We start from the raw sequence: 27,763 nt of genomic DNA, 5'->3' as shown, positions 1-27,763 counted from the left end.
CGATGGACTCTGAAAAACAAACTGAGGGTTCTAGAGGGGAGGGGGGTGGGAGGATGGGTTGGCCTGGTGGTGGGTATTGAGGAGGGCACGTTCTGCATGGAGCACTGGGTGTTGTGCATGAACAATGAATCATGGAACACTTCATCTAGAACTAATGATGTAATGTATGGGGATTAACATAAGAATAAAAAAAAATGGTGGGTATTATGCTCAGGGCTTTCTTTGACAGGGAAGCAGTTTGCATTTCCCCTATTGCTCAGAAAGTGGGGTGCAGGTAGAGCTGGAAAAGCAGAGTCCCAATTGCTGTATTCCAAGTGGAGCACTGATTAAGTGTAGGTCCATTGGCCACTCATCTCTGGGGTTCCTTTGGAGCTTCTGCCCATTTAGACTCATCTGCTTTTCCCTCTTCCTTATAGCCTTATACTGACTTATGGTCACCTCTGCTCATTGAAGACTTCGGTACCCGCTTCACAGCCTTCCTTTCCATTCCAGTTCTGCTGTCATCTTGGGTGGTTTTATGTCCACCACAGGACCCTGGAGGCACCTGGGCTCCTTGGTATCTTGGCTTCCATGTCCCCTCCCAGCAACCTCCTCTAGTCCACCCCTGGCACTGACTCCCATAGTGACGCTCTGGGTCTTAGCAGCAGCTGAATCTGCTTCAGCCCCAAAATGACTAATTCAGATAGAAATGTTTGTCCTTCTGCTCCAATGTGACCTTGGCTCCCACCCTTCTAATTTCTCCAGGATACTGGTTACTCAACATCCTGCTGCCAAATCTACAGATACCATGCGGCCTGTAGCTTCCTTGCCCTCTCTTCAGCGGCATTGAAATAGCTGATCATTGTCTCTTCTTTGAAACACTCCTGGCCGTGACGCTTTTTCTGCCTTTCTGGCCCACCCCTCTCTAGCCATTCAGTATTTTCTCGTCTTTGCCAGTTCCTTCTACCCCACGTCATCTGGAACTGGACTGTTCCCTTTTCCTTTCTCACTCCTATTGTAAGTCTTTCTGTTTTCTAAAATTGTTTGTTTATGCCTTTCTCCACCCCCTCCCCAAAGGAAAAAGTATTTATTGCAGTAAATAAATCCAGTGGGTATTCCCTTGAAAGCATGAATCCAGTTGTGAGGGCTGTTGAAACATACAGTGCATGTGCTCCGGAAAGCTCCGTCTCTGTCACCGTCAGCCCCAGATCTTCCTCTTGACAGTGACTTTTGCCAGCGCCTTTTGCTGTCCGGACCATCTGTCTGTGGTGGTGGATATGGGCATCACCGGGCTGGAACTGGGCTCCCCTCCTCTGCAGAGCTGTGGCCTGCTCGGGGTACCTGGGCAGCTGCTGGGCTCAGTCACCAGCTGGGCTTCACCTTCTCATTCTTACTTTGTTTCTTGAACAGACTTGCAAGAGTTCCTCAGTTAAAATGTTGTTTCAAAGAATCAGCTACTATTGGTTTTCTGTTTAATATCTGTTGTAATCTTTATTTCCTTTCTTTTTTTTTTTTTTTTTAGGTTTACTCTTTTCCTAGCTTTCTGAATTTACAACATAGGTTTTCAGCCCTTCTTTTGTTTTAAAATGATGTGTTCAAAGCTGTAGAATTTCTTCTAAGGATTACTTTAGCAGTCTTCTATGTGTTAGGTACGTGGTAATATTAAGATCTAAATATATTTTGTTATTTCCATTTTTATTCCCTCTTTACACTTGAATTTCTAAGCAGGTGTTTTTTTAGTTTCTGTTCATGGTGTTTAATTTTGCAGCTTATTTTCATTGTATGGTCAGAGAATATGTTTTTTGATATTAGCTATTTGAAATGTGATGAGACCTTTCTTTGTGATCCAGTTAACATGTTCCATGTGTTTTTAAAAGAATATATTCTCAGGGCGTCTGGGCAGCTCAGTCGGTTAAGCATCTGACTCTTGGTTTCAGTTCAGGTCGTGGTCTCGGGGTCTCAAGGTCGTGGGATCAGGCTGCATCGGGCTCCATGCTCAATGGGGAGTCTGCTAGAAGATTCTCTCCCTCTGCCCCCCCTCTGAATCCTGCACATGTGTACGCATGTGCTCTTGTTCTCTCTCTCTAGAAAAAAATCTTTTTTAAAAATGTGTGGTTTTTTTGTAAACGTATATGAGGCTCAAGATGATATATCTGTGTGCGTGAGTGTTCAAGTTTTTAATGCTGTTCACATTGTCCATCTCTTTACAGTATTTTTGACTGCCTTATTTATCAATTTCTGATAGGTGTGCTAAGTATCTCACTGTCATTCTGAACTTGGCAATTTCTCTATCATTTTTTGCCTTATATTAAATTCAGAATTGTGATTCTTTGTAGATTGTTCTTTGTGTTGGTATATGAACTCCTGATCATGTCTAATTTCCTCAAAATTCTGTTTTGAGGATTGGAAATGAGTTTATTTTTGTTAGTATTTGTATGGAATGTCTTCCTATTCCTTATTTTCAACGAATTTATGTAATTTTTGTTTTCAGTGTGTCTTTTTGGTCCTTTTAAATGATTTCTCTTTCATTGTTGTCCACGACACTTTCTTCTCTGCCTGCCTCTCTCGCCTACCTACTTTCCCTCTGTCAGGAAACTCGGTTGATTTTTTTTTTTAAAGTTTATTTTTTTTAATAATTTCTACATCCAACTTGGGGCTCGAACTCATGACCCCAGAGGTCAAGAGTCCCATTCTCTTCCGGCTGAGCCAGTGGGGGTGTCCCGGGAATCTCAGTTGATTTTATCTCCGAAGTAGATCTTCCCTGCCCTCACGGTCTCCCCTGGCAGCAGGCAGGTCTCCGGCTGGCCCTCTGCTGTGCCTGTGCTCCCCTCTAACTTATCCTCTATACAGTAGCCAGCCTGATCTTTAAAAAGTGAATCTAATGGCCACTCCAGCCTCAGATCTTTCAGTGGTTTGAGTTGCTTTCAACATGGAGAACAAAATGTCTGACATGGCCTACCACCAGGCCCTGCATGAGCTGGTCCCTGCTTACCTTCCGTCCCCTCTTCCCTTCACTGTATCTTCTGCCTCACTGTTTTCCTTTGCACTCCTCTGATCAGACTTTTCCTACCCTTCCTGCTGCAGTCTCACGTGCTGCTTCCCTTGGGTAGAAGGTCCTTCCACTCCCTGCCCTTCACCCATTTAATCTCTACTCCTGCATATCTTTGCTTCTCTGTCAGTTTTTGTCCAAGCCTCTTACCCTGGCCCCTGGACTAGGTCAGGTTTCCTCTTATCCTCTACCAGCTCATCTCTCTAGTACATGTCACAGTAAAAATAAAGTAATTTGAATTGGAAATCTACTGTCCCTCCTCGCCCCACCACCTAAACTAGATTGCCAGGTCAGGAGGGCTGATTTTATCCAGTTCATTCCTGAGCTCCCTGTGTCTGGCTCCTGTTTTTGGTGTGTTTACAAGCACTCTGTGAATATGTGAATGAATGGATAACATGTAAATGGCTTGTCGTTTGTTTATTGACAGTGGGAAGATTAGTATGGTAAGCATGTCATCTTGTACGTGGTTGGTATTTGGTTAAATGTTTTTAACATTTAATGAATCAATTACTGATCTTTCTCATCTATGTTTTGTGAGAGAATACATTTAAAGAATAACAAGCTGTTGTGTGTACCCCATCTCTCCTTGACTTACTCCTCTATCCCTCTTCTCCCACACTGTCTCCCACATGTACCTTACCTTAGCGCTGGCAGCCAGTGGAGGCATGGAAGAAAATAGACATCTGTTCAGTTTTAAAAGTTTTCTTAGGGGCACGTGGGTGGCGCAGTCGGTTAAGTGGCCGGCTCTTGATTTCGGCTCAAGTTGTGAGATTGAGCCCCGAGTCAAGCTCCAAGTCGTCATCGTCGTCGTTGTCATCATCATCATCATCATCATCATCATCCTTTGGGCTCCGTGCTCAGTGGGGGTCTGCTCCAGAATTCTCTCTCTGCCTTTCCCTGGCTCGTGTGTGCACGCACTCTTTCTGTCTCTCTGAAATGGATAAATCTTAAAAAAAAAAACAAAAACAGAACAGTTTTCTTAGAGGGGCACCCGGGCTGGCTTGGTCAGTAGAGCATGTGATTCTTGATCTTGGGATCATGAGTTCGAACCCCATGTTGGCTGTAGAGATTACTTAAATAAAATTTTTTAAAATACATTAAAAAAGAATAAAACTTTTCTTTCATTACTAATAAGTTTGCCATGTAATTTGTCTCATTGGTGGCATTGAATGGGAAAGTTTTTTCCCTCTACAGTTCAAAGTAGGGTATGTTATGGTAGAATATTTGGAAAATTCTTATCTGGCAGCTGTTAATATTTTGTTTTCTGCCAGTCCTTTTTTGGTGCTCTGTTACATATTTTAAGCTTAATTTAGGTCCCTGCAGTGTAGATGCTCATTAAATATTTAGAGAATGAACCCAGGTATGGGTTCTTTTTCAACTTTAAAATCTTCTGCAGCTTCCTAATTTGGAATGCAGATAAACATTGCTTTCTGTTGATGGTGTTTATAACCTATTTTACAGTATTTGAGCTTTGTATGAAAGTGTGACTTTTTTTTTTTTTTTTTTTAATGAACCTATGAGATCATTGTAGAAAGTTGCTTGGGCTAAATTGGAGTCACCAGTGACTTTTTTTTTTTTTTCTCAGTGTACTTCCAAACCTTCAGTAAAGGCTTTTGGCTCTGCCTTAAAATATATCCAGAATCTGATCACTTCCCACCTCCACCGTTACCTCTCCAGTGTAAGGAAGCATCACTCCTCATTGGATTATTACTAGGGTGATTTCCAAATGGGCTCCCTGCTTCTACCCTTGCCTCTTATAGTCTGTCTCTCCTGATGGCAGCCAGAATGATGTTTAAAACAATATAGGTCAGATCATATTTTTCCAGTGCAGAAAAGTTTCTAATGCTTTTTCATGTCACTTAGAACAAGATCTAAATTCATTATTAAGTATGGTCCTTCCCTCCCCCAACCCCCCAGTGTGATTTGCTACCACACTCTCCCTTCCTCCCTCCATTCTGTTCCTTGAAGAGGAGTCCAGCGACCCTCACGACCCTCACTCATACTTTCCTTTGACTAGAATCCTTTCCCTGGCCAGCCACGGGGCCGACTCCCTCACTTCTTCACATCTCTGCCCAAATACGATCCTGTCAAAGAAGCTTTCTGTTACCCTACCCAGAAATGCACTAGTGTCACCCTTCTGTTCTCAGTCTCCGACTCCCTTTCCTGACTGATGGTTCTTCCCTGTCCTTATCACTCTCTGATACTCATTTGATTACTTGTTTACTGATTGTATACCTTCTAAAACCAAAAGAGGAGGGATTAGTGTCGTCATTGCTGAAACCCCAGTGCCTAAAACAGTGCTTGGCGCATGTAGTAGAACTCAGTACATTTTGAGTGGATAGTGAAAGAAATTTGTTATTTCAAGTAACTCAGTTTGAAAATCTTTATTTAGGATGTAGGTGTTATGACTTCTCATAGGCATATTTATTTATTATTATTATTTATTATTATTATTATTATTTTTAAATAGACTCCATGCCCATTTTCGGGCTTGAACTCACAACCAAGACCAAGAGTCACATGTTCTATCTACTGAGCCAGCCAGGTGCCCCAGGCATATTTTATTTTTAAAATAGGTAATATATTCACCTATTCAAAATTCAAAGGGCCTACAGTGAAAAGTTTCTCATAGCCTGTCCCCTCGCCACCCCCTTCCCCTCCTCAGAAGTAACCAGTGTGAAGTTCTTGTGTCTATTTCCAGAGCTGACCTATGGTTCTATATAAAGAATCAGAGATATATTCCTCTCTCCTTTAAAAAAAATGCAAATTTTAGCATCTGCACAATTTTTGCACCTTGTTTTGTTTTGTTTTGAAGATTATTCTTTGTCAGTGTATGAAGAGCTTCTTTATTTTGTTAATAGCTGCACAGTGTCCCATTCTAAGAATGTACAATACTTCTCCCTTTGATGGACACTGAAGCTGTTTCCAGTCTTTAGCTATTACAGCCTATACTGCAATAAATGACCTTATACGTATATCATTTTGCCATGTTGCTAGTATATCTGAAGAGTGAATTCCTGAGTGGAATTGCTGGGTCAAAGGACATGTGCATTTGTAATTTTGATAGACATAGTCACATTGCTTTCCACACGTTGTACCAATTAATACTTATGGTACAACATGCTATTGTTTGATTTTTGTCAGTTGGACAGATGAGAAAGTATAACACTATAGTTTTGTGTTTCTTGTACTGTGAATTAAGTATCATTTCATATATTTGAGACATTTGTATTTTTTTCTGCATATCTAACTTGTATCTTTTTTAATTGAAGTATAGTTTACATATAATGCTACCGTAGTTTCAGGTATATGCATTTTCTTTTCTGTGAGTTATCCATGACCTGTATCCATTTTTTTTTTTTTTTGTATCCTTTTTTCAACTAGGATTTTGGTCCTTTTATGTAAACTAGCCCTTAATCTGTGATTGGAGTGGCAGCGTTTGGTTCTGTTTGTCGGTTGTGTTCTTATTTTGCTCATGGTGGTGTTTCTTAGGTAGAATTATTTTTGTTTCCATAGACAAACGTATTAGTCTGTTCTCTTATGGCTGTGGGTTTGAGTCACGGTTAACCCTCCTAATTTTATTTTTAAAGATCCTCATAGTTTCCTTTTGTACTTCTGAGGTTTCGTTGTTGACATTTGATGTCTCTTTGATATTGCTGAATTTTATTCTGGTATAAGATGTGGGATGGGGTTTCAACCACCTTTTTTTTTTGTTTGTTTTTCTTTCTTGGAACAATCTTAGGATTTCCTGATCTCTTCTGTTTTTATGGAAAATAATCTGTGATATAGACCAGTGGGCCATGATGTCCTGTGTATTTTTTTGTGTATTTTTTTCATTATAAGTCATGGTTATCTGTATCTTACCCCTGTTGACCTAAAAATAGTGACTGAGATATAGTCTATTCAGGCATTGTTTTGAAACAAATTTTGTAGAAGTTTCAGCTCGTAAATAAAAATTGACTAGGTAGTAATAATAGATGCAGTGATAGCTAATTAACATGCACTATACTTAGGGAGCTCGTTTAGTAACTTATGAAATACGAGATTTTCCTTTCTCATTTGAGTGAATCATGTTTGGGATCTCTTAGCTCCCTTGATTAATGCCTGGTAACATCAAATTAATAAATAGTAGGCTCCAATGGGGCTTGATTCTCACATCTATTTCTCATACCTAGTAGACCCCTTTTGTGGGCCACCTTCTTGTGGAATGAGAGTTCTGAAGGTCTTGGCTATTGTGAGAAAGGGTGCTTTGGGATCACCTCCACCACAATCGATGATGGGCCTTCACTGCTTTTGCTCTTTTCTTCACTGCTTTTGCTACCGCTTAGCCTGGCCTTACCTGCTGTCCTGTCCCTGCTTGCAGGTGCTATTTTTACGTGTGGTTAACTTTTCCAAGATTTGTAATGGCTCAGTTTACTCAAACCATTGAATCCAAGCTGAGCCTAGTAAGAAAGTTAGCCTATGAATGACTTCTTCAAAATCTGTCAGGTCTTGGAGTGCCTGGGTGGCACCATCTGTTAAGCGTCCAACTCTTGGTTTTGGCTCAGGTCATGACCTCAGGGTGAGATCGAGCACTATGTCACACTCAGTGCAGAGTCTGCTTGAGATTCTCTCTCCCTATCCCCCTCCCTCTTGCGCGCGCTCTCTCTCTCTCTCTCAAATAAATCTTTAAAAAAAAAAAAACTGTCAGTTCTTGTGATGAGTTTCTCCCACACATATTCATTGGCCAAGCTGACACCCTGATGTCTCTGCACACTTCTTGTGTCTATTTCTCTGTCTTGGTTTTCTTTCAAGCACCATTTCCTACCTTTTTGCTTGACCATACCATTGCCTAGGTATTTGACTTCTTAAATTTACAGAAACTGTCAGGCTCCTCTTCCTCCTCTCTACACTTTAAGCAGCATTGGTACCTCTTCTGAGCTTGTGGGGTTGCAGATTGCTGGGGGGAGGGGGGGGGCGGCGGGCTTGACCAGCTGAGTCAGAAACGCTGGGGACAGAGCCCTGGAATCTCTTCAGCCAGGAACTCTGATGTGCTGAAGTTTGAGAGCCACTCCTTTATGGGATCTGATTCAAGGCTCTATGTACAGTGAACACTCAGTAAAAGCTTACTGGCTATTTAATATGGAGATTACATTAATAGCCATTGATTACTTTGTATATCATTGCAGCTGCCATTTATTGAACACCTGCTCTGTGCCGGCACTTAAGGCAGTGCTTTCACATTTGTTGTTTCACCCTTAGACACTTTGTAAAATAGGTGGTGGTGTTTCCCTCTTTAGACGAGAGGGGAGGTCCTGAGGGGTGAGGGAGCTCGCCAAGGCTGCACAGCTGGTAAGCGGCGCGGGGGAGCCGTTGGGCTCCAAAGCACACACCCCGCCTTTCATGGAAATCCTTTCCCCAAAGAGTGCATGTGACTGTGTGGTGGTTATCTGGTCACAGAACAGATGAGTGTAATACCCATATTTCTGGACTTCCCTCATTGTATTCTTTTTTTTTTTTTTTTTTAAGATTTTATTTTTAAGCAATCTCTCTCCCCAACGTGGGGCTCAAACTCACGACCCCGACCCCGAGATCAAGAGTCTGACGCTCTCCCGACTGAGCCAGCCAGGTGCCGCCCTCCCCATTGTATTCTTAATCTACTGAACAACAGCATAGCACCTTTTTAAAAAAATAGAAATAGACTATTTCCTATTTCCAATATTTATTTACCTATGGTCTGTCAGAGAAGCAGGAGGTAAGAGAGGTTTTGACATCGTAGTCCATCCTCCACATGTTCACATAGCTAGCCCTCACATTAAAAAAAAATTTTTTTTTAAGATTTTATTTATTTATTTGACAGAGACATAGCGAGAGAGGGAACACAAGCAGGGGGAGTGGGAGAGGGAGAAGCAGGCTTCCTGCCGAGCAGGGGAGCACGATGTGGGGCTCGATCCCAGGACTCTGGGATCATGACCTGAGCCGAAGGCAGACGCTTAATGGCTGAGCCGCCCAGGTGCCCACATTTTTTTTTTTTTTTTTAAGATTTGTTTATTTGACAGCACAAGCAGGGAGAGCAGCAGGGAGAGGGAGAAGCAGGCTCCCCGCTGAGCGGGGAGCCCGATGTGGGACTCAATCCCAGGACCCTGGGATCAAGACCTGAGCTGAAGGCAGATGCTTAACTGACTGAGCCACCTAGGCGCCCTGCTAGCCCTCACATTATATGTGCCACTAGGTCATTTTGTCTCAGAAATTAACTTGTACTTTCCTTGAGGTATAAGTTGGTATACTACACAGTTCTCACCTCTGAACTTATTTTTACAACTTAAAAAAAATTATGCTACGTTGAATTTGGTAAAATCTTAACTGGTTGGAAAAAGTAACTTTGCTGGCTTTGCAGGTGTGTTATGAAGGTGAAGTGAAGTATTAGCACTGCTATGACCCAGGGGACAGTTGTCATCTCTGGTGATGGGAGAGAGCTCGTCATTTAGGTTCTGTGTGCTCTTTCTTATCTCTGACCTTCCCCCCACCACACTAAAACACCCACATTTCTGGACTGGAAACTCAGTAGAAAAATACCTTTATCTTTAAAATGCCTCTGAGGAATCCCATGCTTGTTTCTATGCCAACTCACTGTACCCTAGTTTGAATGCATTTAGCAAGTGTAAATTGATGTCGTTTACTCAGTAATGGTAACAGCTGCTAGTAGAGTGTACTTACTTAAGCATGTTGTGGTGGCGCCACTCTAACCACTACCTGCTGTCACTCCTAGTCCTCAAACACTATTGCATGGTAGAGCTGCTATATTTTCCTTATTCACCCATTTTGTGGAAACAGTAGTGTGGAAAGGCAGATAACTTGTTTAAGCTCACAGGGCAGGGAATGGCGGAACCTGAGTCAGACCCAGGGATCCTGGCTCCATAGTCTGTGTTCTGAATGCTCCTCAAAGTGTAAAGTAGGTTTTCAACCAGACTTTCTCTGAAGTGTTTTACTTTACACTTTTGATGTACTATACTATTCAGTTTTTTTGTTTTTCCGGGTTAGGACCTGTGTGGAGGATGGGATGGGCATGTGAGTTCACACAGAGAAATAATTCAGATCCTTTAAAAATGTTAAATAATTGAGTTGTTTGCCAGGGTCGCAGGCAGAAGTGTGTCCTGCAATGCAGGCAGGTGGCCTTCTGGCCCGGGACACTGCTGGGCTTGAATACGAGCCTCCGGACGCCTTGCGCTGGCTGGCTTTCTGTGCTTTGCTCTTCCTTTGTGTCCTTGAGTGTACCATGGTTTCTTGCTGCCCGACCTTCATGTAGGTGGCTTGAGGTCCAAGGACTTCGTGAGGACAGTACAAGTACTTGGGCTTGCTGTAGAGAGTAAGACATTTGGAGGTGTTATGTTGTTGTGTGTCTTTTCAAATTTAAAGATAAATTTAGTCAAAGTACTCTGCACGGAGGAGAGTCAGAGATCTTTCCATACCACCCTAGAGACTGTCTTTTAGTTTGTAGCCACAGGTTATGGGGCCAGCTGGTATTCGGAGCCTCAGCCTCATGACCTTATGCAACATCAAGTTGAGCTACTGGCTGGCATTTCTTAGCTTGCAGCATCTATGCAGCCTAGCTTAAAACTACTGCCTGTTCCTGTCATCCTTTTTGTATTTGCATGCATCCCTGCTAGCTGGAACTTTATTAGTGGGCATTTGGCTCTGCTGCAGAGGGAAGACTTTCCAGAAAGGAGTCCGGAGGTTTGGAAAGAGCTGTGGGAGTGGGCTTTAGACTTAGTTGCTCAGGACACAGCCAGCTCAAAAACTCTGAATTATCAAGAAGCAAGCTACCCCATTCTCAGTCAAGAGAAGGCTGGTATCCGTTCGAACTTACCTGTGAACTTTGTCATTGGGTTTATGCTAAGCTTAATGAGTTTTGCAGAGTCCTTGCATTTCTCTATGTTATAAATACTAGAATTTCAAGTTCTGACAGCTACTTACTCTTTGATGTAGAAGCAAGAATGCCACAGGTGAAAGCAGGGGAGACAGAAGTGAGGGCTTTGGGTTAGATTACTCTCTGCTTGCCCCAAGTTTCCTGGGTCTAGCCCATGTACCAGGAATAGGACCAGAGCTCCAAGTTTAGCTGCTATGTGAATTGATTGTATGATATTAGGCAGTTTACATCTTTGGTCTTAAGTTGTAGCATCTTGAAAGCAAATGTGGCTTTTTAAAAAACTCCATTTTTAGTTCTGTTTGTCTTCCGATTCCATGAAAGTGAGACTTAGGTTACCTACCTGTATGAGAGGATTGTAGGTAGGGATCTGTTACAAAATTAATCACATGGGGAAATGTTGCTTCTTCGATCCATTTCTTTGTGAATAGGGTTATATTTAACTTTTTAAGCTACTGGTTGCACATTTTTAATTATGTATTTGATTACATGAGATAATGAATAATAAGTGGAGTGAAGCAAAAGTGCAGTTGTTGCCAAGTTTTAACTTTGAGTTATGGTTGGTTTCAGCCCTGGGTGTGGAGCTTCTTAATCAGTTCCAAGCTTGTTGGCCTGCTAACCTACATTTAAAATACAGCACTGTCTCCATTGAGACTATGAATACAATACTGTCCCTGTTGAGCCTAACAGTTTTATTTCAGGCCTTAGAGATTTTAACTTTTAAGTGCTAAAATATTTTACAATGCTAAATATTAAATATTTTCCTTTTAAATGCTAAAGATATTTTAAAATGCTAAATATTCTGAATTCAGAAAAATGAATTCCGCTGGGTTACTCTTTTAGCTGTTTCTTCTGGATTGAGGATAATTTAGGATTAAGTTTTCCTGGAATCTCTAGAAGAGCATGGGATTGATGATGAATTCTCAAGTTCAATTCTTGTGAGAAAAAGATGGAGACTCAATTTGGAATCTACATTAGAGGAAAAATTAGGAGATAAACTTGGAACAGATTGGATCTCCCAAAGAGGACTCTGGGACAAATTATCTTTATTTGCCACTGTAGCAAATTAGGAACACACAGTGAGCCCTTCTAACACTGTAGTGCTATTTGAAGAGTGGAACAATAGAACCAGCCATGGCCTGCTTATTTGTCCTCTGAGTGGTTGGCTCCTTTAAAGAATTTTCCTGTCCTTTCTCATCTCATTGAGTGACATCAGTGGTGCCACAGAAACGTTAATAACAGACTCCAGCAGTCCTAATTGGTGTGAAACTTATGATTTGGCTAGTTCAAAATATATCATCACCTGCTGGTGATACATCATCCTCTTCATGCATTTACTTGATGTAACAGTGAGATTTATGGTGAATTTTACTGTTTACAAGGCACATATTTTTTCTGTGACCTTGTGCTATGACATGCTTTTAAGCTACTTAGAATAATTTCAAAAGAGTTTTAGTGGTTTTTTGGCCTGTGTTTTTTTTTTCTTTTTAAAAAATCACACAAATAATATATTATTATTGATGAAAAGTTAGAAATTAAGATAGTCAAAAAAATTATCACCTAAATACTACCCCCAGCTCTTTAATAACCACATTTAGTAGTTTGATGACTATCTTTTCAAATTGTTTCCTTTGCAAATATATACATATAAATAAATATATATTCCAAAAGGAATCGTACTTTTTACTTATGGAAAATTTCCAGCTTATAGAACAGTTGAGAGAATGGTGTTGTGGAGTTCCATACACTTGTCCCCCAGCCTCTCCACCTGTCGGCATGTTACCAGTCTCACTTAATCAATTCTGTCACCCTTATTGCATTATTTTAAGACAAATCCCAAACATCGTATCGTTTGTATTTTTTCTATGATACATGGACTCTTCGGAGAAATAAAACCACATTTTCACACGTAAAAAACTTAACATTTGAATGTAGTCTGTTCTTTGACAGATTCATAACTATTCTTTATAGTTTCTTGATTCATAGGATCTTTTTATTATTTTTAAATTTTTAATTTGAAATCATTATAGATTTACAGGAAGTTTCAAAAAAATACGCATGGAGGTCTCACGTACCCTTTACCCAGTTTTCCCCAATGGTAATGTTTTGTGTAACTAGAGTGCAGTGTCAAGGCCAGGACATTGATTTAATTTGAAATCATTATAGATTTACAGGAAGTTTCAAAAAAATACGCATGGAGGTCTCATGTACCCTTTACGCAGTTTTCCCCAATGGTAATGTTTTGTGTAACTAGAGTGCAGCGTCAAGGCCAAGACATTGACACAGAGCTCATTCGGATTTGCCAGTTTCAGATGTACTAGTGTGTGTGTGTGGGGGGGGGGGGTTCTATACAGTTTTGTCTGTATGATCTACTATGTGTAGATTCATGTAATCACGACCACAAATAAATGTTTTATAGTTGGCTTACTCACATACATTTCCAAACAAGGACCACACATTGCTTTTAGTGTACATGCCTCTTAAGTCTCTCTTTTGTAAAAATTATTTTGCTGTAATTTCACACTTACAGAAAAGTGACAAGTATAGTACAAAGAACTCCTTTATACCTGTCACCCAGACTAATTGTTTCACATTTGCCTATTTGTTTTATCATTTGTGTGCTCCCTTCCCTCTCTCCCATGTATAATATATATATCATTTGAGACTGGTTTGTAGATATCATGCCCATTTATCCATATAAACTTCAGTTGCTGTTTCCTGAGAACAAGAATTTTTACTTACACAACCACAATACATTTATCAGAATCAGAAATATAACATTGATGCATTCCTCTTATCTAATCAACGGTACATTAAAATTTCACCATTTACCCTAGTGCTGTCCTTTAAAAGCCATTTTCCACTGGTTGAGGTCCTGTCCAAGTTCACACATGGCAGGCTCTTCAGTCTTGTTTGGTGTGGACCTGTTCCTTAGCCTTTTCTTTGTTTTCATGATCTAGACATATTTAAGACTTCAGACCATTTATTTTGTAGAATACCTCTCAACTTGGATTTGTCTGATTTTTTTTCATGACTAGAATCATGGTCTGCGTTGTGGGGGAATACCACAGAACTGATGTGTCCATCCCAGGGCAACATGTCAAGAGGCACATGATGCTGATTTGCCCCAGTATTAGTGGGCAAATTTATGTTAACCTTGATTAAAGTTGTATTTACTAAATTAATCTGTTGTAACGTTCCATTTTTCTCTTCATAATTGAGATGTAATTTGTGAGGGAACACTTTGAGCCTATGTAAGTATCCTGTTGCTTAAGAAACCTTCCCATCCACTAGTTTTAGCATTCATTGATGACTTTGGCTAAATCAGTTATTATTGTATTACTGTGATGGTTGTAAATGGTGATTTTTAAACTCCGTTACTCTTTCTTCCTACACATATTAGGTGTTACCGTACTGTAAGGAAAAGCTTTCTTTTTTCCATTTCTTGATATCAGTATGAGCTCAGATTCTTTATTCCATGAAAATTCTGTAGTGTCATTTTGATGTTTATTCCTTTTTTTTTTCCCCCAAGTAATCTCACAGTGTGGGGCTCGAACTTATAGCCCCGAGGTCAAGAGTCCTGTGCCCTACCGACTCAGCCAGCCAGGCACCCCTCATTTTAATGTTTATACTGTCCCATCTTTGCCTAATGGTAGCCCCTCTGCTTTGCCCCTTGAGTCTTTGATAGCTTTCTTGCTCAGAGGTACAAAAAGATGTTCCAAATGTATCTTGTTCATTTTTTGCCCCATACCTGGTATCAGGTTCCGGGAGCCTTGGTGACTAAGTGGCAAATATCATTTGAGGCATAGTCTAGGCATTAGGAGTTCCTATTGCTGTTTGGTCATTGCTTCTATACCTTTTTGCTGGAAACAGCGAGAAAATGCCCCCCCCCTTTTTTTTAAAGAAATAAAACACATGAGTTCATTATTGGTCTTTCCTAATCAAATTGAAGATGAACGATTTTATATTTATCCCTCTTATGTGCAGAGTCTCAGCTTCTAATGACATTCCTAATTAGCTTTTTTGCTTTCTTCTACAAGATATATTCAAAACAATACACTAATACTACTAACAATCTGGTTATGGTATGAATATGATTTTAAGATTTCTTTGCAATTCTTTCTGTCTTCAGAATCCTGTTTTTTATTGTTTCATCTTTCCACTAAATATAGCATGTAACATCCTCCTTTGCTAGTAAGCTACATGATGGCTACATGATATATTTACCTATTTCCTTTTTGGAGCACACAAGATGTTGATAATGTTTCATTATAAACAAAGTTCAGTTGGCTGCCTTTGTACATGTGCTTGCTCATTAAAATTTCTTTTTTTTTTTTTTAAGATTTTATTTATTTATTTGAGAGAGAGAGAATGAGAGACAGAGAGCACGAGAGGGAAGAGGGCAGAGGGAGAAGCAGACCCCCTGCCGAGCAGGGAGCCCGGTGCGGGACTCGATCCCGGGACTCCAGGATCATGACCTGAGCCGAAGGCAGTCGCCTAACCAACTGAGCCACCCAGGCGCCCTAAAATTTATTTTTAAGAATAGCATACAGACAGAAATGTGTTTAAGTGTAAAGCTCTTTTAATTGTTCACAAAGTAGAATCAACCCCAGATTAAGGAAAACATTCCTGGCACTCAGAACTTCCCCTGTGGCTCTTTCCCCACCCTCTTCAAGGGTAACCACGGTCCTCACTTCTAACATCACAGATTAGTTTTCTTTATTTTTGAACTTGATATAAATAGAATTATTTAGCATATGCTTTTTTTATATTTGGCTTCTTTCAAAATTATTTTTTGAGGTTTGTCCATATTTGTCTTGGTGCAAATATTCCGTGAGCGGTGTTCCACGTAGAGCCCACTAAATTATTTAGCTAGCCTCCTGTTCCTGGACATTTGTGTTGGGCCAGTTTGGGGCTATTACAGATTACACACTTGAAAAATAAATTCTAAGGATGCATTCCTAGGAGCTGAATTTGTGTTTAAAGAGGGAAGGCTTTGGCTACGTGTTGTCAGATTGCCCTACATAAAGGCCGAGCGGGCTTATACTCCTGCACGGGTGAGCTGAGGTCAGCCTCCCCACACTCCTGTGCGCCAGGTTTACTGGTCCACATTGTCAAACTGGCTGCTACTGCATTGCTAGGCCTATAGCACCTCATGGTACATTTCAGGTGCCTAGAAAGGCTTTTCTTTTAATCTGGTAGGGGAAAGAAAATCAGAAATGTCTGAGTGGCTGTTACGGGGGTGGCCTATTAAACAGTTATTCCCTTAAAATTTTGGAGTAGTTGGGGGAGATTAGACGTACAGGGACAAGTGACTAACAGCACAAGTGCCAAGTGAATCGTTCGAGCGATGCTGTAACAGTGCAGATGAAGAAGAGGTCGGAGCCTGTCTTCGTGTGGTATTTAGAACCGGTCAGCTCTCTGTTGCTCTCATCGAGCTGAAGCTGCTTTCTGTAGCTGAGCTCTGGCTGGGTTGGAGATGAACTCTTGGAATTACAGAGGCCAAATAGGATATTTTGGCCACATGTTTTAGTGGCTCATCTCCCTTCCTTGTGTAAGATAAGTTTAATGTTCTCTCATTCTTTCTTGCTTCCTGTTTGAAAACAGCAATGTGCTGGCTCCAAAGTGCTGTCATTTGATGTGTAATTACTGCTACACATCAGTGCCGTTTAAAACATTTCTTATGTTACAGGGATGCCTGGGTGGCTCAGTCGGTTAAGCATCCAACTTTTGGTTTCTGCTCCTGACCTTGCAGTCGTGAGATCAAGCCCCACATTGGGCTCCCCACTCAGTGCGGAGTCTGCTCCAGATTCTTTCTCCCTCTGCCCCTCCTTGCTTCCACGTGCACGCTCTCTCAAATAAAATAAAGAAAATGTTTAAAAATAAATTAATAAGAAATTTCATATGTTACAGATTCAGTAGTTCACTGTTCCAGCCAAGGTTGGGTGATTGGAAAGATAGCAGCTCGATGTGGTTTAAAGCACAGTTCTAAGCCCAGTGAAACCTTGGGCAGGTTGCCACTGCTCCCTGGGCCTCAGGGACATGGGGAAATGATTGCTGGGAAGTGGCAGGGACTCTGCACAATAGGGGATTTAGGGTATTTCTCGCTGAGAACGGGAGCTATTCTGCAGATTGCTTAGGTTACAAAGCAACCTGAACTGGAAAATTTAAAAATCATCTCAGTGCTGTGCCAACATCATGAGCTCATGGATCGGCTCAGCGTCAGGAAGGCAGTAGTACAGTAGTTACGCAGCCTGGAGGAACTACTCACTGCCTTGGAATGGTCCATAGTTCGCCAGTGTCACAACATGTTAGGTCCTAGAATTCCTCCCCAAGCCCCTTTAAGGGGGAACTTAAAAAAATTATTTTCTAAGAATTCACAATGAGTATCTTCTGCAGAAATAAAACATCTTGCCTTTTCTTCCATGTGAGGTGTTGGTATTCCCTTAGGAATAGGAGTGCATATTTTATGCATATTTAACAGAGGGTTTAATAAAAAATAGGTCCTTTGAATATGTCGGCATTTTAATGTGATGAGATCTGGTGTTAGAATGTGTGCAAACTGAATTTATCTAATGTTTATTCATAGTTTCTCCTTAATGAAGAACTCAGTGCTCCGTTAGCCTGCAGGACGCACCACCACAGCTCTCTGCAGTATTTCACGGGGTGGGGAGAGGCCTCACCTGAACTGGGGCGTCCCCTCAACATGAAGAGCTGGTGAAGAGGTGGCAGTTAGCGGCTAATTAAGTTTGGTTTTTAAAAACTATCGGAGGGAAGAGCAGTCAGTTTTCCATAGCAAGCAGTTTCTAAGTGACAGGCTGCCTTGGGCAAAAAATGACTCTGATGGCGGCAGAAGCTTGTTGGTTGAGCAGGTCCTTGACTGAGTGCTGGGCCGGTGGGCTCAGTCCTGCTTCCCCCCCCCGCCCACCCATCAGGGCTCCAGAGAGGGCGTTTGGCCTGCTCCTGTGGAGAATAGTAAGCAGGTCCACAGATTGTTGCTGCAAAAGTTCACTGAACATCTTTTTTTTTTTTTTTTTAAGATTTTATTTATTTATTTGACAGAGAGACAGCGAGAGAGGGAACACAAGGAGGGGGAGTGGGAGAGGGAGAAGCAGGCTTCCCGCCAAGCAGGGAGCCCGATGCGGGGCTCGATCCCAGGACCCTGGGATCATGACCTGAGCTGAAGGCAGACACTTAACGACTGAGCCGCCCAGGCGCCCCTCACTGAACGTCTGTGCCTTCTGTGAATGGCCACCTCTTCCCGTTCTGGAGCGACATACATGTGGGCCCCTCGCCTTTTACACCTCATTTGCCTCTCTTCTGATGATGTCTGGCTTCATGGCCTGGCTGCTGCCGAGCACACACACACGACAGGAGCTCTGAGCTGGGGGTGGTGCGTACTCATTCCAGGGCCAGAGCCTCGCAGACGCATGCTAGCGAATGACATACCCATGATTTGTGTTTAGTCACGGGAGGGGGTCTGATGGGGGTGTGCTGTGTGTCTGAGGAGGAAGGAGGGATCTTGTTCTGGAAAATTACATTGAAAGGAAAACATGCTTAAAACTTGGCTTCTGCTGTTGTCTTTCTCCGGAAAATTTAGGGCAGGAAATTTGGGGCAGAAAGAATGATCTCTGTTTTCCTTATTTATATTTCTTTGAAGGTACTAATGAGTGATGAGGATTGTCAAAGCCTGTCTGTGATAAGCAGCAAATCCTTATGTCTGCTGAAGGGGAAATAGAGTTTCAAAGAGGAGAACTGACTTTTCTCAAGTGCCTTTGAAGTGCCAGGCATTAATCTTGGGACTCTAACCTGTTACTCCATTTTAATCAAACAGGCCTGCGAGGTAAATAGCATTGAGAAGGTAGGTCTGGAATCTGGGCCACACGGATCAGGGCTGGCATATTTGATTCCCACCTCAGCAAGCGTAGGCGCCTGGAGTCACACAGTGATGGGATTTCAGCGCTAGGCGCTACCTCGCAGGTCACCCTGTCGGTAGCATGGCACATGGGCAGGAGCTCAGGGGCTGGCGTCGAGACCGCTGGGCTCACCACTTGCTTCCTTTCGACAGCTGATTCCGTTTACCTATTTATGAAATTCGAGTAGCAGCCGTCCTCAGGGCACGGGTTTACAACAAGGGCCAGAAGAACCAATGCGCACAGGTGCTTTGTAAACTGTAAAGTGACTTACCAGTATTGGCTAACAGATTGTTTTCTTTCACAGATGGGCACCCAAGAAAGCGTTAGTTGTTAATCAGGGTTTTGGTCAGCAGAAGGATCACGTATTTGCTTTCATGTTTGCTGGCTGTGGGCCTTTTTCCTTCCATTTTCGAAGTTGTTTCATTTCTGCAATAAATATTAATGATACCATTTATATGCCAGGCCTTCTATTAGGTGTTGGAGATAGAGTGGTGAATAAGGCAAAAGAATTTGTTCTTTTTGAAACACTGAAACTGTTGATTATACAATTGTACGATTGACACTTTTTTCCCCCTACTGGGATAAGAGATTCCAAACCTGATGGATTCCTTATTACCCCTGATACATATTTTTAAATCAGTGTTAGACTGTTTAAATACCATTCGTGCCAATTATGCAGATATTTTGGGTGTGGCTGAAGAAACTATGAGAAAGATGGACTGTATGGGTGTTTCGCACGGTCAGCCTGTTTTGTTCCTGCGTCAGGGCAGGTAGGTTGGACTGTAGAGTTGGCACCTGTGTCATGTCTTATAGCTGATGGTACCTGAATGCTAAACTGCTCACCTGCACGTGCGGTGTGAGCATGAAGACGTTTGGAAATCGCTGTTTGGTATTTTTGTCCCTAGCGCCGGGTGTTTTCCACTATGGTGAAGAACATTTTGGTTGAATAGTACATTGAACTTTGTTCACAAAGTGAACATATCTCAGCTCTGAATGGCCAGCCTCATTTTCATTCGTGCCTGGGACTCGGAAGGCTTCAGCTTTTCCCCAGGATGACCAGCTGGTTGTGGTCCAGCCCCAGACTGTGGACTCATCCCTTGCACGCACTGGAGACCCAAACCCTGACTAGGTGGAAAGTCTCCCAGAAAAACTGGAACGGTCTCTGTAATGTGGTTTATTTTGCCTCCCAAGTCTTAAGGTCGGACTCCAGATGTTCCCCTTCTTTCCAAGTAGGTGATTCTTTGTGGCCCTGGAAGTAATCGCTTGCTCATTTTTGGCTCTTATTTTGGTTGTCTGAGATGTGGTCAAGAGGAATGCTAATGGAAAGCATGATATCCATTCTCTCCTGATTTTCAGATCGCATAACGGAGACCTTTGATGTCCCTGGGGCTGCTCCAGCTATTTTTGATTAATTCATTCAGGCCTTCAGTGACTCAGCAGCCTCCTGACTTTTTTGTTGTTTTTAAAATGAGCTGGACTTTCATGATATATGGAATACAGTTAACATTAGTGATAGGCACTCGGTGACGGTCAGGTGAAAGCCTGCTTCCCAGAGGTGAGAGCAGGAAGTCATGACATTTGTGCTGCTGGGAGCAGAATTTGTATGGAGACTGCGCATAGGGAAGGTATTCTAAGTGAAAGAAGGAGTGTAAGGAAAAGGTAAGAAGGTATAAAGAGCACAGGCAGTGTGTGAACAAGTGTCTGGAGGAAACGTGTGAAGGGGAGGGGATGATGAGGTCCATGTTGGGAAGGCCTGTGAGTGCAAGCCGAGGAATTCAGCCAGTGTTAGGGCAGAGCCATGGAGGTTTTAAGTGGGAGAGTGACCTAAAGCTTCATGAAGATGAACGTGGCATCATGTGTGGGATTAGTTGGATGTGGGTAGAAATGGGTGGAAGGACTCTTTTCTGGCAAGTTCTGTGGGACTGGTTTTTGAAGTTATTTTTGGATGGGGAGGGAGAATATAAAATGTAGGGAAAATAAAGTCCACCTTTATTACCAACACTGCCCCCCCACCCCCATATCATCATCTGACATCCTTTTTTCAAAAGAGGTCTTTTGAGATATTTTCCATACCACACCAAATGCTTCTGGGCACTCAGGAGTAGCAGGTTCTATGAAGGGGGCTCGGCACAGGCCCACATGTCTCCTCTGAGTTCCGCTAAGGGCAGTGTGAGCAGGCCCATTGAACCGGTGCGGGCTTTCCTTTCGCTGGGCATTCCGCAGCAGGCCAGGCACGGGTCTGGGGTGAAGATGTGAGCTGGAATAAGAGGGCTGCTTTTGCAGACCTTTGTAGTGCTGGAAAGGGAAACATCACATTATTGTTTGTACTTACTGATCAAGGATTTTGATAATCAGCTTGTGTCTGTGGTAGGAACTTTAAACCATCATTTAAAATTTTTCTATTGAGAACGAAACACTGACAGATTATTTGTAATCAGTAACTCCTTATGCAGAAACAAATGAGCATAAGATGCAGTTTAATCTTACCTGAAAAAATTGGAATAGTTGCAGTTTCATTTGTTCAACAGACAGCACTGTGACAGACTGGGCACTCTACTGGGGCTGAGTAACCAAATGTGATCTAATTCTTAACATTGGTAAGATTTTTTTAAAAATATGTTCTATAAATTCATGCTTAAGAATTCAGGTAACTGGCAATCATTAGGATGCAGACGCATTAAAAAAATCTCAAGAGTCTGTAACCCGTTTATGTGGAATTTACCAGAAAGCTGAAACATAAAAGCTGATTTTGTGGAATAATACAGGGGTAACTATTTAATAAAGAAGTTCTGCTCCTTAAAGGAGTTTTTATTGTAATTGTAATTTTATGGTAATTGATAACAGACATAAAACAATACTGTAATCATGTAAGTGATTAAATACTTAATTTTGTGGAACGAATTAAAGACTTCTAGAATTGAGATAAAGGAGCCAACCCAAAGTTGGTTGGGAAAAAGCTTGTTGGAGGTGGGGCTTGAACCGCTAGGTAAAATTCCCCCATCCCAACCAGGAGAGCGACCTCCTGGAGCCAGGAGACGGGCTGTGTGCCTGCAGCACGCTCAGGACTACGGCGGGGAGGGCAAGCAGAGGCTGGAGGGCAGGGGCTGTAGAGTGCTGGAGCCGGGCCCGGGAGGCCTGAATCCCTTCCCGGTTCCGGTTCCTCCTCGGAGGATGGCGGGTGGGTGGGATCAGTGCCCCCTATGGGGGGCTGTGAGGTGAGAGTTGTGAATGTGAAGCTCCTGGTGCCCAGCAAGTGTTCCACAGGTGGACTTCATGCTCCTGTGTGGTGGAAGTCAGGAAGCTCCTGAAGCATTTGCCCAGAGAGGTAGGGTGTGACAGGGACAGATTCACAATGGTAGCTGCCCTTCGAGTGCGCCTGCACACCCTGTGCTTTGTAGATCCATTCTTAGTGGGCCTCACCACTGCCTGGCGGTGGGGCTGGGCACTTTGTTCTCTGAGAGGAAAGGAGCACCTTGCCCGGGCCACCCATCTACCCAGAGGGAAGGCAGGGTTTGAATCTGGGCCTGCCTGGCTCCAGAGTCTGGGTTCTTTCTCCTTCTACCAAACTGCTTCTCCCTGGGAAGCCCTCTGATGACCCCGTGCAGGAGAGGCATGGCTGGCTCAGGTGGTTATTACTGCTACTCAAAGGTGTGTGAGTTCAGTGTCCATGTTGGCACCCCTCTACCCCCAAAGAAGAGAGGAAGAGGAGGAAGAAGAAATAGGGCAGCGACACATCAATTGGAAAAGAGATCAAACTTGGTGATTGGGTGCAGAAGAAAGAGGACAAGATGGGACAGAGATGACGGCACCGTTCAAATTGAAGGCAGCCACTGGTAACCTGACTTTCTCGCCCTGGTCTTGGGCTCCAGAGCTCAGGCACCAGCAGTGGAGTCCATGGCTTTCTCAGAAGTCAACTTTCTTATGGGCACACACCTAGCGGTCACTTAGGGCTTCACAATAATTGCTGCTTGCTACGTGGAGGGGCCATGTTGCTTGGAGGGACTTGAGCTGCTCTAGGAGGATTGGTGCCCTTGGGGGTTGGGGACAGGGAGTGACCTTAGATAAGAGATACTCTGAGTGTTTCTTAGGCCTCAGTTTACTTTGGTGCCTCCAAGGACAGTGCTTCTCACCAGTGTTGAAGGACCAGTTGTTAAAATTTCCAGTCTATCTGGACTGATACTTTTCTGAAATTGAAAAAAAAAAAAAAAAGAATTACTGGGAAACAAAACTGAAAAAGACATGCAGAATACAAATTCTAATTTTTATTATTAGAGTCAACAGATACAAAGTTATCCTTTCCGATTGCCAAAGAAGTTTCTGAATGCTTATTCTCCATCTTTGTACTTAATCTTGCTGCCGACCAGCAGGCTGGCATGGCCTGGTACAGTTTAAGAGCCCTGGTTTGGGAAGAAAGTTATTAAGCAGATTAGTAAACAGGATATTTTAGGAGTATTTACATGATTTAAGAGTAAAAGTAGTCTTTCAGTTGGCATTTAAAATACATGTGATCTATTTACAGATGACATCTTTTCAATAAAGTTCCTTATTAGGAGGCCAGGATGTACAATAAATATACCAAGAACTGAGCTAATGTAGTTACTGTAAGCAATCTGTAAGTTTAACTCTACACTAGTAGCAATATTCAGAAAAACGGGTGCTTTTACTTCCTCTGTTGTTTCTGAGAACCACTGGATGTCCTTTTGCTCATTTAATTTATATTGGTATGTTTTCTCTGTAATTTTTGGCTTGCCTTTGAATTGATTTTTATAGTTTTGTGCATAATTTTAGATATGTTTCTTAAGGAGGAAGTACCCTAAGCAAACTTAAAAAAAATTCTCCAAGAGTTATATATGCTGATACAGAGATCATGTAATAATTTAATTGTTCATATTTCAGATTTGGTTTTTGTCTCTAGCTGCCAGTGTCTTTTACTTTCTATTTTGAGCTCTTTTGACATTTGCTGATACTGTCTTTGCTCTGAAATGATTTGCTAAGGTCCCTTAGCCTGGCTTCTTTTTCCCTGCCTCTAGAGCCCAGCCCGGGAGCAGCTTCTGTCAGTCGGCCTGTCCCTGTCCTGTTGCTGTCGGCAGGCAGAGGCGGCTTTCTCTGGACCCTGTAGCGCCCTCGTACACCTGCTGGGCATAGCCTTCAGCCGACCTCAGCACTTACTCCCTTCTCCACTGGCCCATTTTCCCCTGCTGCAAAGTCAGGACTTCCCTGTGTTTTGTATCGTACTTTATATTACACTTTTCAAGCTTCTTTCATGTACATATTCTCTTATTTCATCCTCCAGACAATCCCATGAGGTTGGTAGGACAGAGATTCTCATCTCCGTTTTAACTGAGGTGAGGCTGGGAGAGTGTCTGCATGGCATGTATCCTCATTCCTCTGCCCTGGGCTCTCAGAGTGCATGTTCCACTCGGGTCCAGACTTCCAAATGTTCGGGTTTGGAGTTTGCTCAAACAAAGATGCCTGTAATTTTGAGGTCCTCTTTTTCTACTCTACTTTGTTATTTGGAAAGTGAAACATTAGAATCCTCAGCACAATGTCACAGGCCTCTTTGAAAGAAAGAAATCTTCAGAACCTAACTCGGGTTGGTCAGCTCTTGTGGCCCCAGTGGTCGTGTCCGAGGACGCGCTCAGGAACCTGGTTGTCCGCACCTGTGACTTTCCACTAAGGCTGGAGGGTGGCGTCCTTAATTTCCACATCAGCCCGGTGCATTAGATCGCATAGAACATTTCTCATGAAGAAAAAAGTTCCGCTTTAGGGATTTACGAGGAGGCATACTGAAAAATCACTTTTTGGCCCAAGTCGGAGGTCATTTGCTTCTGACTTTGGGGTATGTGGGTGTGTGTTCTCCCCATCCTGGGTTTTACATCCAGCCACTTACTTAGGTAGGTATGGTGGGTGACCTTGGCTTAGTTATTTAACTTCCCTAAACTTGTTTTCTCATCTGTAAAATGGGGGAATGTTCTCTACTTTGAAGGATCATTGTAAGGTTTAAAGATGATGCATGTCACGCACTCTGAGTGTGGGCTCAGTAAGTGAAAGGTACCTGAATGCTGGTGCAGAAGAGGGACTGGGGCCCAGTAAGAAGGCACCTGCTTATAATTGGCTGCAGCAGTGGTTCTCAAATCTGAGTGGGCATGGAATCCCCTGGAAGGCTTGCTAGGCCCACCCCTGTAGTTTCGGATTCTTTTGGTCTGGGGTGGGGCTTGAGAATTTGCATTTCTGAGTTTCCAAGGTGATGCTGCTGCCGCCACCGCTGGTCTGGGGACCACACTTTGAGAACCCCTGGGCTACAGGTAACTCACAATGAGCATTTAGATGCTATAGATCTATTTGCAAGCTGAGTTTTTATGTGGTTAGAGGTACTCTGTTAGAAATTGCTTGGAATGAATGCATTGTGCAAATACTGAATTTAGTACTTCAAGGATTTTTCCTCCTGAAGTCCAGGAGTTTTTGTTAAAGATATTTGAAGAATAAGATGTGGAAGTAATAGTTATGAACATATTATGAACAGTCTAACAATATCAAATTGGCTAATGTATATGAAAGTGCTTTTACAAGATATACCTTTGTTTTTAAGATTGAACATCATAATGGAGTATAAAATAGTGTAACTATTAGATTTCTCATCTCAATGTGCTGTTTACCGTATGTATTTTTCTCTTTCTCCTCCAGGCTGCTGACTTGAGTAAACCAATAGATAAAAGGATATACAAAGGAACACAGCCTACTTGTCATGACTTCAACCACCTAACAGCCACAGCAGAAAGTGTCTCTCTCCTAGTGGGCTTTTCCGCAGGCCAAGTCCAGCTTATAGATCCAATCAAAAAAGAAACTAGCAAACTATTTAATGAGGAAGTAAGTAGCACCCTGTCTTAGCTGTTAAGAATCCCTTTAAGAATTTATACGTTCTTACCAAGGGCTGTGGGCCTTATTTTACACGTCGAGCTAAGCCCATTTTTCATTCTCTCAACTGTCCTACCTAGTATTACCCGGTTAAATGTGGTGAATTAACTTGTTGACTTATACCTGTTCTTCCTTGGGGTAACTGTTCTGTGCATTTTTTTTATGGCGCATGCTCAGGTGTCTATAGCAGGTGCTTTAAAACTCTTTTATAATGGAGACAGGGATGAAACTGTCACTTGATATTTATAATTTAAATAAGAAGATACAGAATTTTAGACCTTGTTCACATCACCAGAAAATTTCATGCAGATCAAAGAACTTGATAATAATCCCTTAGGCCACTTAAATGGTAGCTCAGGCTTTTGTGTCTGTATTTGACAGGTATTTGGCTAAGGGGTAGTTTTCTTTCTCTTGGAAATATTTGCTATAAAATCACCTTTGACATATTTGAAATCCTGGCAATTAAAATTGGATCACATGACATAGTTTTTGCTAGCGATAAGCATGTGCTGGGTTTCTGGCATCTCCAGTTTTGTTCTGAAAGGAGCCTGAGTATGTGAGCTGTGTGTTCAGGAACATGTCAGAACTGTGAAATGTGACCCGTAGAAGTCGCCACAGAGGTAGTGTGGTAAAGCTGTCACGGGGGCTTTTCGGCCCCCAGAGTTGCCATGGCAGATTCGCTGTACTCTCTCCTCTGTTTCAGGGCGGCTTTCCCAGCAAACAGAAAAGATGCGGTGGGCTTGCTGACTTAGAAGCCCTGGGTCCCAGTGTCAGCTGGTGACCCCGGCCCCGACATGACAAGGGTCAGGTCATGTGGGATCCCTCTCTCAGGAAGGGCCGGTGGTGGTGTGCTGTTGTCTGGTTTTGATGTCATGAACTTGGAGCAGAAGTGCATTATAGGTTCTGGTTCATAAGAAATAATTTTGTTTGGCCAAGAATATTCAAGTTCACAAATTGCAGTTAAAATTCGGATTCTTTAACAGTGTTGTGGCCCGTGCTGTCTACACAACCGGTCCCCATCCACGGTGCTTCTGTCTGGCATTGCCAGTGGATTTGGTGAGATCTCTTGAACCACGCCATCTCCTCTTCTAGGTGCATCTGGCTTGACCGGAAACAGAACTTGCCATGTGGATTGGCAAAACTCTAGAAGAAAAGTATTTATCCCAGTTTCTGTTAAAAATAAGGCTGAAGCAGAAAACTGCTTTATTTACCTAAGTCTTTTACTAATAATATCTGGGGAAGGGATTACCCAGTAGCTGAATGAATTTTTTTTTTTCTCCTGGTGGCGGTTGTGGGGGAGTAACCGTTCTTCTCTGCACTGTCACCGGAAACTGAATTTGGAGTCCTTGTGGGGTTTTGTTTGTACGCAGGTAGGGGGCGTGTTATTGAGGGGGAAGGGCTGCTGGTAAACGAGATCGGGAGGCTGCTCCGGCTGAGGATGGCACACAATGCCGCTCGGAGAACAAGAGGGGCTTGTGTGTCATCACGGGGGAGGCAGGAGTCTCGGGGCCCCGAGAGCACTTGGACGCATCAGCCAGGTCCATGCCTTCCCCGGACAGCAACGGGGATTGCAGGCTAGGAGGCAGCTCGTCACTCAGTGATTTCAGCACGACTTGTCTCCTACTCGTCTTGTAGTTTATTTGAAAAATGGCTGTTCACCCTGTAGGACTGTGCAGGGTTAAATGCCAGCTGAGGCTGAAATCGATTGCCATGGCCGTGTGGCTGCCATGTTCATCAGGTTTTGGTCAGGATGTCTAAGAGCAAGGGTCATCAGAGGTGTGTTTCTGTGAGCGTGCCTGAATGGTGATTGAAGCCGTCATCACGCCATGCTTTGCCTTGGTATGAGAGTTAGAGGTTTCAGACTGTTTTATAAATTTGTCCCCTGCATGGTTGGTCAGGCTGCTTTTTTCATCTTACAGAGAGGAAATAGTCAAAGAGAAGGTAAGTGAGTTGTCCAGGCAGGTAGTAAGCTGACGACAGAGGTGGAAATTACTTCCACAA

The 27,763-nt window shown here is 42.7% G+C and overlaps 1 protein-coding gene across 1 annotated transcript in view; it reads left to right on the top strand.

The window, feature by feature from the left end:
- Positions 1–27,763, top strand: part of WDR20 (WD repeat domain 20) — a 56,961-nt gene that overhangs the window by 13,607 nt on the left and 15,591 nt on the right. The window contains 1 exon segment of the mRNA XM_081829895.1: positions 25,532–25,714. Coding sequence (XP_081686021.1) covers positions 25,532–25,714 — 183 coding nt within the window.

This window comes from Leptonychotes weddellii, chromosome 9 (genome assembly GCF_054177405.1).
Source record: "Leptonychotes weddellii isolate Sample4059 chromosome 9, ASM5417740v2, whole genome shotgun sequence".
NCBI lineage: Eukaryota > Metazoa > Chordata > Mammalia > Carnivora > Phocidae > Leptonychotes > Leptonychotes weddellii.
Note: the sequence above shows the minus strand (reverse complement) of the source record. Positions and strands in the feature narration are given on the sequence as shown.